This window comes from Pristiophorus japonicus, chromosome 7 (genome assembly GCF_044704955.1).
Source record: "Pristiophorus japonicus isolate sPriJap1 chromosome 7, sPriJap1.hap1, whole genome shotgun sequence".
NCBI classification, from domain to species: domain Eukaryota; kingdom Metazoa; phylum Chordata; class Chondrichthyes; family Pristiophoridae; genus Pristiophorus; species Pristiophorus japonicus.
The window spans coordinates 18,338,666-18,351,073 of NC_091983.1; the positions used below are offsets into that span (position 1 = coordinate 18,338,666).

The 12,408-nt window shown below is 46.5% G+C and overlaps 1 protein-coding gene across 1 annotated transcript in view; it reads right to left on the minus strand.

Annotated features, from left to right (window-relative positions):
* adgrb3 (adhesion G protein-coupled receptor B3) overlaps window positions 1-12,408 on the minus strand; it is a 920,563-nt gene that overhangs the window by 322,343 nt on the left and 585,812 nt on the right. Inside the window, exons 15-16 of the mRNA XM_070884862.1 lie at window positions 9,149-9,251; window positions 4,175-4,218 (exon numbers count right to left, since the gene is read on the minus strand). Of these exons, the coding sequence (XP_070740963.1) occupies window positions 4,175-4,218; window positions 9,149-9,251 (147 nt within the window). The remainder of the gene's footprint in view (window positions 1-4,174; window positions 4,219-9,148; window positions 9,252-12,408) is intronic.

A 12,408-nucleotide genomic window follows, 5' to 3' on the forward strand; every position in this document is an offset into this window, starting at 1 on the left:
ATCACACTGGATGGAATTACCCATTGAGAAGACTGGGATGCACAGTATTTTCCAGACGGTTTGCCACGCTGCCTGAATTAGCTCTGTCCTTTGCCTGCCACTGCTTAGAGTGAAGAATCTTTTGGAATCGTTAAAAACATAATTAATATGGTGTAATGCATGCACCTGTGAATATGCTCACAGGTTTGTTGAGCTGTTGAGTTGGGAGTAGCTTAGCCAGTCATGTGATGTTCACGAGACTCAAGATTCCTGGGATGGGGAATTGTCCTCTGAGGAGAGATTGAGTAGACTAAGCCGATATTCTCCAGAGTTTAGAAGAATGATAGGTGATCCCATTGAAACATACAAAATTCATACAGGGCTTGACAGGGTAGATGCAGGGAGGATGTTTCCTCTGGCTGGGGAGTCTAGAACCAGGGGTCACAGTCTCAGAATAAGGGGTCGGCCATTTTGAACTGAGATGAGGAGAAACTTGTTCACTCAGAGGGTGGTGAATCTTTGGAATTCTCCACCCAGAGGGCTGTGGAGGCTCAATCATTGAGTATATTCAAGACAGAGATCGATAGATTTTTGGATATTAAAGGAATCAAGGGATCTGGCGATCGGGCGGGAAAGTGGAGTTGAGGTAGAAGATCAACCATGATCTCATTGAATGGCGGAGCAGGCTCGAGGAGCCAAATGTCCTACTCCTGCTCCTTATTCTTATGTTCTTATCTTATGTAATAAAACCCCAGCCAGTTGGGTTTGGGGGCTCCACGATGAGGCAGGTGGTTGTGAGCCTGGTGGATGGACTGTAATGTGGAGTGTGATTGTTAAACCTTTGCTAATAAACCAACTAGTTCTTAATAGCAATGTGTTGTGATGAATTCTTAAGCAAAGAACCCATGAAGCAAATACATTACAGATGGAAGCCATTTTGTAAAGGTCGAAGGTGAAAGGACACCAGGAAATAAGACAAAACCAGGCATTTCACTACGAGAAAAGCTCGGCCGAAAACAATTTTGCATCATTGCGTAGGGACATAAGAGAAGCCTCATCTTTCAGCCTGTGTCCTCTTTTTCAGTCAAACTTCTCCAGTAAAGCCTCTGAGTTATTTTTTACATTTTGAAATGTTCTGCAGCTCATCAAATCACTTTTGAGAGTTTGGTTCAAAGCTAATCAACAGTGTTGCTGCGATGTAGATGGGATATATTAGTATTCATGAACCGACCTCTCACTCCATCTCCAGCACGCTGGTGAATAACTATTTGAATGAGTTCATGTGGAAGCTTTCACCGTGTGAAACAATATGGATTTAACAACAACAATGAACACGACAGGAATAAAACGCTAAATGAACAAAAATAAAATCACCCTGTAGCATATTACATTGTTCATTGTTTTTTTTTTAAGAATGGAGAATATACAAGTTGCATATTAATAAAACAACAGGCTTGACAACTTATTAAAGGCACTTTATGTAAGTGTCAAAAAGCATCAGACTAGAACACACACCAAATCACTGCAAATTACCAATGTAACAAAATACCACGAAGATTACGGATTTCACACCATAAAGCATTTCCCCCTCCAGATATAACATTTAAGGCTGTGCAATTAAGACCTCAATTTGGGAAGAAACTTAGGAAGGAGTGATATCAAAAGAGGCAGGGTTCTGTGTACCCTGCGGGGTGCAGGCTAGATGTGACGCAACAATCCACAACATGAAAGGAACCTGAATCGAAATCTGTGGAGCTGACTTATTCAAATTCAGACTGAATCTATCCTCGTGCAAACTGATGACTCTCGCGCTGCTGTTAGGGGAGGTTAGAGTGTCTGTGCCAGTGCAGACAGAAGCTTATTTTAATATAGCAACTAGGCTTGGCTCCCACAATCTGTGGTGTCCTCACCTTGATTCCCCATGTCAGAGAGTATGATGAAAGATGCCTTGATACTGAGTAGAATCAAGCACCTTTCTATTTTGAGCAAACAAGATGATGTTCAACTCTACCATTTTCCGCAGGACTAGCGGGGGGCGGGCAGGGGGGGCGGGGCCTTTGAAAATGGACAGTTTTGCCCCTTTATCTTCATTCTTCCATCATTCTACCCACTTGAAATTCATTCGCCCTTAATCTGGTGGTCAGTCAATGTGGCCCATTGCCCATCGACTCCTCAACTGCCTCATGCTCAGGCAGTGCGATATAGTGACATGGCAGGGGCAGAAATGCAGCAGAAACCATTCATTTAAGATGTGAAAAAGATGATGAACATCATTAAATCCCTTCATAACCTGTTAATTTAGCTAACTCAGGATGCTCTTCGTTCTTGCAGAATGTTTTTGAGGTGAAGCTCAATCCTTTAGTCTTGATTTGAATAATCGAATAATAGTAACATTGATTTTGTCTCGTCTAATGAAATGCTTTTGCTTCTTTTGGCGACTCATGCAATAATTATTGCAACAACTGTGCGTGGTCACCAGATTCCTCGCTGGCGGTACAAATTTACCCTGAGATTCATCGGTTAAAGAAACACTCACTGGGTAAACGGCCTTGTTTTCAAGTTCTGTTCTGCTATCATTGGAATCAACGGAAGGCAAAATCAGCCAGGGTGTATTACGGGCAGCTCTTTTACACCGTTGCCCATAGTTAAAATTACACTTCCAACCCCCCCACTCCGTCGCCACCCATGATGTTCCAGCTCTGAGCGTGAGGCGCAGAGCATGTGTCATGACAAGGTCACCAATCTGGAGCAACACAACACAATAGGCTGGATTTTCCTTTGGATTGCGCCTCTGTTAGCGCCCCAGAGGGGGCGGTAATGGATCTGGAAATGATTACCGCCCACGCGGCCAGCGTCCAGCGCCCCGCTGGGAAATTTGGTGCCGGTTTCGCAGCGGTGCTGAGCAGTGCCACCTGGGAACGCCGTGCCGGTGTGCAACGCTCCCGCTATCGTCCCAATCTCAAAATTTGTTTTGCGCTGACCCCGCAGCGCCTCGTAGACAACCAGCCCGAGAAAGCTGGCGGTCAGAGCTGTACCGGTCGGCGGTGAGGGAAGGGGCGACTGCATGAGGTCAGTGTGATTGATTTTTGGGGGGGGGTTTTGTTTTTACCATTTATCTTTATTTGGAGTGAACAATATATTGGGAATATTTTTTGTGTTTTTTGGGCCGATTTTATTGCCAGTGAAGCCTCTCTTTGAGCGCTCCAAAGCCGGCTCTTTAGCTCGGGGTTTTCAGTTGCTCACCCGGCCTAGCGCCCTAAGAGAGGTGGGAAACGCCTCCCTTAGCGCTCCACCCTACTGTCAGGTCGCAACAACCGAATTTGTGGGCTGCCATCGCAAACCTTTTCCCGGAGCAAAATTTACCGCCCCACTGCCCTAAGTGCCTTAAGAAGCCTCCAACCGAAAATCCAGCCCTTAATGCCTTCGTCCAAAATGTCTTTTCTACTGAACGGATTAAAGCTGCCATTGAAGCAATATTCTGTTTGGGGGAGTACACAAAGGCCGAGAAATTGGTGTCGGGCAGTGGCACTAAGCGGGCGGTATCGGATCGGTCGGCGTTATACGCAGCGCCCGATATCCGGTTCCATTGCGGTCAGTAGTACGGAATGTCAGGAGCTGCGTATAAAGGGCAGCCGATCTGACACCCCCCCCACTCTGCCCGACACCAATTTCTAGGCTCTTTAAAGGGTCCACATTGAAGGGCAGATTTTACAAACTTGCAGGCGCACTCTGAGAACCTGTAATTAGGAGATCCTGCAGGATTTTCCATCCACTGCCAAATTCGTGATATCCACTCCTGGCAAAGTCTATAAAATCTACCCCACAGTATGCACTGCAGGAATATTCATTATAACAGGCTTCGCTGCCTGTTTCAGCCGCAGTTGTGGAAGCAAAGATCAGGTCAGCTGCTTTGTTTACAGGGACGAACATACGAACAATGACAGACATGACAAGACCCTCTGGTCCATCCAGCCCGTCCCACACAACCGCCAAGCCTTGCGCGTCACAATACATACACTCCCCACCCCAACCGAAACCTCGTGATCTCCTGGGAGAGGTGATTCAACAGATAAAAATAGCCAGGCCAATTTGTGGGGAAACAAGTCTGAAAAATTCCTCTCAGACCCCTTCAGGCGATCGAAACGCGTCCAGGAGATCTATGCATTGAGGAATTAAGAGTAATATTGGGACTTACGTTCTGCCGTAATCCCAGAGAGCACAGTAAGGAGTGTGAGTGCCCTGAAAAACATAAAGAAAACACTTGTAAATAAACATTGTACATTAATGATTTAGACGAGGGGATTAAATGCAGTATCTCCAAATTTGCGGATGATACTAAGTTGGGTGGCAGTGTGAGCTGCGAGGAGGATGCTATTAGGCTGCAGAGTGACTTGGATAGGTTAGGTGAGTGGGCAAATGCATGGCAGATGAAGTATAATGTGGATAAATGTGAGGTTATCCACTTTGGTGGTAAAAACAGAGAGACAGACTATTATCTGAATGGTGACAGATTAGGAAAAGGGAAGGTGCAACGAGACCTGGGTGTCATGGTACATCAGTCATTGAAGGTTGGCATGCAGGTACAGCAGGCGGTTAAGAAAGCAAATGGCATGTTGGCCTTCATAGCGAGGGGATTTGAATACAGGGGCAGGGAGGTGTTGCTACAGTTGTACAGGGCCTTGGTGAGGCCACACCTGGAGTATTGTGTACAGTTTTGGTCTCCTAACTTGAGGAAGGACATTCTTGCTATTGAGGGAGTGCAGCGAAGGTTCACCAGACTGATTCCCGGGATGGCGGGACTGACCTATCAAGAAAGATTGGATCAACTGGGCTTGTATTCACTGGAGTTCAGAAGAATGAGAGGGGACCTCATAGAAATGTTTAAAATTCTGACGGGTTTAGACAGGTTAGATGCAGAAAGAATGTTCCCAATGTTGGGGAAGTCCAGAACCAGGGGTCACAGTCTGAGGATAAGGGGTAAGCCATTTAGGACCGAGATGAGGAGAAACTTCTTCACCCAGAGAGTGGTGAACCTGTGGAATTCTCTACCACAGAAAGTAGTTGAGGCCAATTCACTAAATATATTCAAAAGGGAGTTAGATGAAGTCCTTACTACTCGGGGGATCAAGGGTTATGGCGAGAAAGCAGGAAGGGGGTACTGAAGTTTCATGTTCAGCCATGAACTCATTGAATGGCGGTGCAGGCTAGAAGGGCTGAATGGCCTACTCCTGCACCTATTTTCTATGTTTCTATGTTTCTATTCTCATGGATTTCTGGTTTACTAGATATACACTAAAAAAAGGATCTGTTTTAATTGTAAATTCTCTGCTGTGGTAAAATGAGCAGATGACCCCGCCACAGCCCACCACCTCCCCACTGTTCCCGACCCCCTACCGCCTCCTGATAAGATCATAGGAACATAAGAAATAGGAGCAGGAGTAGGCCATACGGCCCCTCGAGCCTGCTCCGCCATTCAATAAGGTCATGGCTGATCTGATCATGGACTCAGCTCCACTTCCTCGCCCGCTCCCCGTAACCCTTCACTCCCTTATTGCTCAAAAATCTGTCGATCTCCACCTTAAATATATTCAATGACCCAGCAAATATCATATTGATCCTATTTATTAGGGAGGTCTTCCCCTTGTCTTTAATTGCTTGTTCTTGGGAAGTGGGCAACATGTCTGTTGGTGAGGCTGCCTGCGTGGTCCACTCCAGTTGCTCGGAGAAGGTGGTGGTGGGCCGTCTTGCTTCGGGTGATTGAGGTAGAAATTGAGCTTGGACGGAGGTGCTGCAAAGGTGCTGTCATATCACACGCCTGTTGTGCGGCCCGGCTTGACATTCACTCTATTGAAGGCAACCGGACTGACTGTCAGGTGGGGACGATAGCGGCCGGCCGAGATGTCAGCACACATTCTGCGCTACCGCCCAAATGAATTTCTGACCCAGTTTTTTTTTTTTTACAATCCCGCTGGCTTACTTCAGAGGATGCTGAAGGAGAGATATTCCTCGGTCTGCACCGATGTTCCCTTTAAGCCCAGCTCCCTGAAGGGCCCGTGCAGCCGGCTTGTGAATGGCCCACGCAGCCCGTTCATATAAAGAAATGACAGGGAACTTTGTTCTGCACCCAGGGGCACCGTATTGCCTGGGCGCAGCAGACGCTCGATTATCGAGCGCGTCAGAACGCACGCCTGCAAAGTTCCACGGCCAATTTATCTGCCACTAATTTAATAGTCGCAAACCCAGGAAAACAGCCCCTTAAGAATCAACCACGTAGTGTGGGACATGTGTCAAGTCTAGGTCCGACCAGCCAGAGGTCACAGTTAACCTTCCCTGAAGGCCATTAGTCAACCAGGTGGGTTTTACGGCAATTCCTTTCCGATGGCAACCGATAACGTGCTAGATTTTTATTAAGTTCAGTTTTACTACATGCTGCGGTGAGCTGCAGCAAGTTGTCTTGCTGAAGCTAAAGGATAAAATCAGAGGCCAGCTTTGATGGGCGGCTCTTAACTGATGAATTAACCATTTGAGAAACGAGCAACATTTTCATCCTTTTAAATAATCAGCCCTTTGTTCCTGAAATAACTGAACTGATTCCCTGTAATTTTCCTGTAATTAATGTTACAATCTATAATGAGGAAACTGTACCAAGCTCATAATTCAAACAACATTTACAAATTGTAATGGCATTCTATTTTTGGCCCTGGCACTCAACAACATCCTCGTTTATAGAGCACCCTTCACATAGCACAGCCACCCCAAGAGGTTTCACAGAGGGAGCGGTGGGCATCCATGAGGGAGTTGGAGAGAAGTTAGGGAAATTGGCCTAAAGCATGGTTGAAGCGGCAAGTTCTGAGCAGGCTTTTGCACAAGGAGAGAGAGGTTTAGGGAGAGAGCTCCTCAGTGCATTACCGTCATCATAGGCAGTCCCTCGAATCGAGGATGGCTTGCTTCCGCATCAAAAAGTTCACAGGTGTTTCAATGAAGGACCTAAAATTCCAGGTCCTGAACTACATCCTGAAGGATGGAAGATGCCTGTGCGTGGATTTTTTTAACGTGCGGTGGCCGCTGCACACCAGCCACCACACGGACTTGACAGAGCTAGGTCTTGGCCCAGTAGCAAGGATTAACCAAGACGACTGGAGACCAGCTCTGCTGCACGGATCTAGTGCGCACGCATATCGCAGTGTGGGCAGGCTCATGCTGCCCCTGGGCCCTCGGCTCTTCTGGGCCCTGAAATCACGCCTCTCCTGGGCAGGAGGGTAACGGCTGAAGGCCATTCAACCATTGCTACATGGGAGCGAGGCAGGATGGTCAGCAGAGCAGAGTGGGAAGAGTTTGGTGGTGTCTGTTGGGAGAGGGCACAGAGATGATTGCAGAGCTAGAGTGCAGCCAGAGGAGGTGAGTGAGGACAGGGGTGATGGGGGTTTGCAACCTCATGCAGGAGAGGCTGTGGGCCACAAAATAATTAGGTGATTCTGGATTTTGCATGGGGTGAAGCTCGTGAAATTGCAGAAAAAAATCATAGGGAAGTCTTACTACAACTGTAGGTGTTGGGGAGACCACACCTGGAGTACTGCGTACAGTTTTGGTCTCCTTATTTAAAGAGGAATATACTTGTATTGGAGGCGGTTCAGAGAAGGTTCACTAGGTTTGCTCCTGAGATGAAGGAGTTGTCTTATGAAGGAAGGTTGAGCAGGTTGGGCCTATACTCACTGGAGTTTAGAAGAATAAGAAGTGATATTATTGAAACATATAAGATTCTGAGGGGCCTTGACAGGGTAGATGCAGAGAGGATGTTTCCCCTTGTGTGGGAATCTAGAACTAGGGGACATAGTTACCCATTTAAAATGGAGATGAGGAGGAATTTCTTCTCTCAGAGGGTTATAAATCTTTGGAATTCTCTGCCCCAGAGAGCTGTAGAGGCTGGGTCATTGAAAATATTTAAGGTGGAGATAGACAGGTTTTTGAACGATAAAGGAGTCAAGGGTTATGGGGATCAGGCAGGAAAGTGCAGTTGAGGCCAAGATCAGATCAGCCATGATCTTATTGAATGGTGGAGCAGGCTCGAGCGGCCAAATGGTCTACTCCTGCTCCTATTTCTTATGTTCTCACATAGGAGAAATTGAGCCTTTTTGAACAACGATGAGATGGTTTGGGAAACTTTGTCGTGAGGTAGGCGGACAGACAGGCAACACTCTTGAGGTGGAAGTAAACCTGGGGCCTGATGTCTTTGAAGGAATGACGGTGGGTAACAGGATGGCTTTAGTCTTGCCGATGTTGATCTGAAGAAATCTCTGGCACATCTGGGACTTGACGCGAGAGAGGCGGTCGGACAACATAGGGACCATCCTAGTGGTGGAGAGGCAGCACTGGATGCCATCAACGTACCTGTGGAAGCTGAAGCCAGGCTTGCAGAATAAAGAGGCATGGTCAAGGATGAAACCTTGGGCCATGTTGGAGATGACTGTGCATTGGATGGGCAGAAAAGCCCCTTGAAGGAGATGGGCTGAGTGTGCTGGGACACGTAGGAATAGAACCACGAGAGGGCAGTGATACGGAAGTGGACCGTGGAGGAGGGCAGCGGAGTGACTGAGCCCGCCCTGACAGCCAATGAAAAAACATCTTTTTAAAAGGCTTCCAAATTGGAGGGCAGGAGCAGGGTGCAGAATAAGGGGAAAAAAAAGTGTTTTGTAGTTTGGTGTTAATTTTATGATAATTAGGCTGCTCTTACTGTTTGAAGCCTTTTGGTATTGTAATAGTGCTTTTTTTCAGTGTGAGCTGAAAACAAATATAAGGGTAGATTTAGTGTGGCAGGTAAGCTGTCACTGGGAAAATCGGACACTGGAGCACTGCCCACTGCACCAGGTCCTCCAATCTATGGACTTGTGGGGTGAGGCTGTGCAGCTCGAGTCCTTCCCTAGAACGATACAAAGGGTATTGGTGAGACCACACCTGGAATATTGCGTACAGTTTCGGTCTCCTTATTTAAGGAGGGATATACTTGCATTGGAGGCAGTTCAGAGAAGGTTCACTAGGTTGATTCCTGAGATAAAGAGGTTGTCATATGAAGAAAGGTTGAGCCCGGGGCGATGCTAGCTTCCTTGGAGCTGCTAACCCGTTCAAGGTTAATATCCCTGGAATATTCTGCAGTAAACGAGGAAATACTTACATTTACCAAGTGGGCCAGCTCGATTTCCAGTACAGATTCGGCGATTTTCGGTTCCGGTCTGACCGTCACGGCAATCACTTTTGAATTCACAACAGTATAATTTCTGAGGGAGTGGTTAAAAAAAGATAGAAAATACATTTGAGGATTCAAATAACAAGTCTAAAAAAGAAAAGGAGTGCACACACGATACATAGAGCAGTCTCCTGTTATTCAAAACTATCAGACAGGAACAAGTTAAAGAACTGGGGTCACAATGTGTGTCACTTGGGATGTCACCTTGCTTTTAAACCCCTCCATGGCCTCACCCCTCCGTATCTCTGCAACCTCCTCCAGCCCTACAACCTTGGTGACATCGCCCGTCTTCGCCCCTGCCTCAGCTCATCCGCTGCTGAAACCCTCATCCATGCCTTTGTTACCTCAAGTCTTGACTAATCCAATGCTCTCTTGGCCTGCCTCCCACCCTGCGCACTCCGTAAACTTGAGCTCATCCAAAACTCTGCTGCTTGTACCCTAACTCACACCAAGTCCCATTCACCTGTCAACCCTCTGCTCGCTGACCTGCAGTGACTCCCGGTACGGCAACGCCTCAGTTTTAAAAATTCTCATCCTTGTTTCCAAATCAGTCCATAAACTCGCCACTCTTTATTCCTCTGTAATCTCCTCCGGCCCTCCAACCCTCCGAGATCTTTGTGCTCAGTTCTGGTCGCCCCCGATTTCCTTCACTGCACCATTGGTGGTCGTGACCTTCAGCTGCCTGGGCCCTAAGCTCTGGAATTCTCTCCCTAAATCTCTCTGCCTCTCTCTCTCTTCCTTTAAGATGCTCCTTAAAACCTACCTCTTTGAGTAAGCCTGTCCTAACATCTCCTTATCTGGCTCGGTGTCAAATATAGTTTGATAATCGCTCCTGTGAAGCGCCTTGGGACATTTCACTACATTAAAAGCATTATATAAATGCAAGTTGTTGTTGTTATGACAGTCAATTGACACCTGCCCACCCTGCAGGCTATCGATGGCTGAAAATTGGAGAAGAATCTATCACCAGAGATTCGCCCGAGGTGATTTTCGTGAACACATCGAAATGAGCGGCTAGGCTTCTTGTCCGAAAGAGACAGGAACCTCATGAAAATATTGAAATTGTGGTTGTAGGACCCTGACAAAAATTTCCGTGTATGAATGGGCGGAGCACCCAAAGTGGGAAAAACAGCTTTACTCCAATGAACAACGCAAACTGTGAAAGTTAGACCAGTTACAGATCATAGAAGACTTCTCAGCAAATCTGACACCACGGTCATTACAATCAATTAGTCAGACGACGCACACCAATCTATAAGTGGATGGTATTGATACAACGCGGCAATATCGACTTAATGGCACCGTTCCAAAGAGTGTTCAGGGACAGAGGGACCTGGGGGTTCATATGAATAGATCTTTGAAGGTGGCAGGACATAGTGAAAGAGTAGTTATCAAAGCATATGGGACCCTGGGCTTCATAAATAGAGGTATTGAGTACAAAAGCAGGGAAGTTATGCTGAACCTTTATAAAGCTCTGGTTAGGCCACAACTGGAGTATTGCACCCAGTTCTGGTCACCACACTTTAGGAAAGATGTGAGGGTTCTTGAGAGGGTGCAGAGGGGATTTACCAGAATTGTTCCAGGGATGAGGGATTTTAGTGACAAGGTTAGGTTGGAGAAGCTGGGGATGTTCTTGGAGCAAAGGAGGTTGAGGGTAAATTTGATAGAGATATACAAGATTATGACAGGTTAGATATGAAGACAAAAAAAGCTGTTCCCATTAGCTGACGGTACAAAGACTAGGGGACAGAGATTTGAGGTTTTGGGCAAGAGATACAAGGGGGATGTGAGGAAGAGCTTTTTAACGCAGCAAGTGGCAATGACCTGGAATTCGCTGCCTACGGGGGTGATGGAAGCGGAGACGATCGATGATTTCAAAAGGAAATTGGATGGGCACTTGAGGGAAATAAACTTGCAGGACTACGGGGATAGAGTGGAGGAATGAGACTGAATGGATTGCTCTATAGAGAGCCGACATGGACTCGATGGGCCGAATGGCCTCCTCTGTGCCATAATGACTCTATGGCTGAAAGCGTTCCTAATTCCACCCTGATTTGAGATGGGTGAGCGAGTTTAGCCTTTAATTTTGTTGCTAATCTCAAGAAGGTTAAACCAAACCTTGGAGAGTAGGAGAGTACGTGGGACTGATTAAAGACTATTTAAATATTGTAGTCTACCTCCAATTATTGAAAGCCTTGCATCACTGCAACCTCATTTTGTAAGGCAAACACTGCCTCTATTAATACGAGCATTCACAATGTGGAAAAAAAATCTGTACAGTCTTATCAAATCAAAAGAGCACCTTTTTCAGTGCAAGTATGTTTTTAATTAAATATCTCTGCCCATTTTTTTTACATTTTTCAAATATTGCCGGGCTTTAAGATGTAAATGAAATAATTAGATTTCAAACATATTTGTAAATTTGCTGACAGTGCAGTATGAATGAAATAGACTCCCAAATCACCAGTTCTCCCAGCTCACTCCTGATCATCATCATAAACGGCCCCTCATATCGAGGATGACTTGTTTCCACGCCAAAAAGGGATGAGTTCACAGGTGTTTCAATGAAAGATCTAATATTCCAGATCCTGAACTACATCCTGAAGGGTGGAAGATGCCTGTGCATGGATTTTTTTAGCGTGTGGTGACTGTTGCACACCAGCCACCACACGGGCTTGACAGAGCTAGGTCTTGGTCTAGTGGCAAGGATTAACCAAGACGACTGGAGACCAGCTCTGCTGCACGGACCTAGTGCACACACATCTTGCTCACTCCTGCCATAACTTTGGCAGGTATAATGGTCACAAATTAGTTTGGGATCTGGATTTTCCCCCTCGAGGCATTAAGTCCGGGTACTCACAATGGCCTTCTGGGATGGGGATGGGGTCTCTATATGCCTGGAGTTCTTGTATTCTCAGCCCTCAGTGTTGGCATAGGCACATCTGGTCAGACCTATTTGCCAAACGGTGGAAGTAGGGGGCTGATCTCAGAGTCTAGGTCAGGATTGTGTCTTGGACCCCCTGAAAGAAAGATTTTTTTTTTAAATTACGTGGCTAGGGACACATTGATGTTCTACCCAGGGCAGCAGGTGCATGGGAACACCACCAGCTCCAAATTCTCCTTCAAGTCACACACCTCGACATATATCGCCGTTCCTTCATCGTCGCTGGGTCAAAATCCTGGAACTC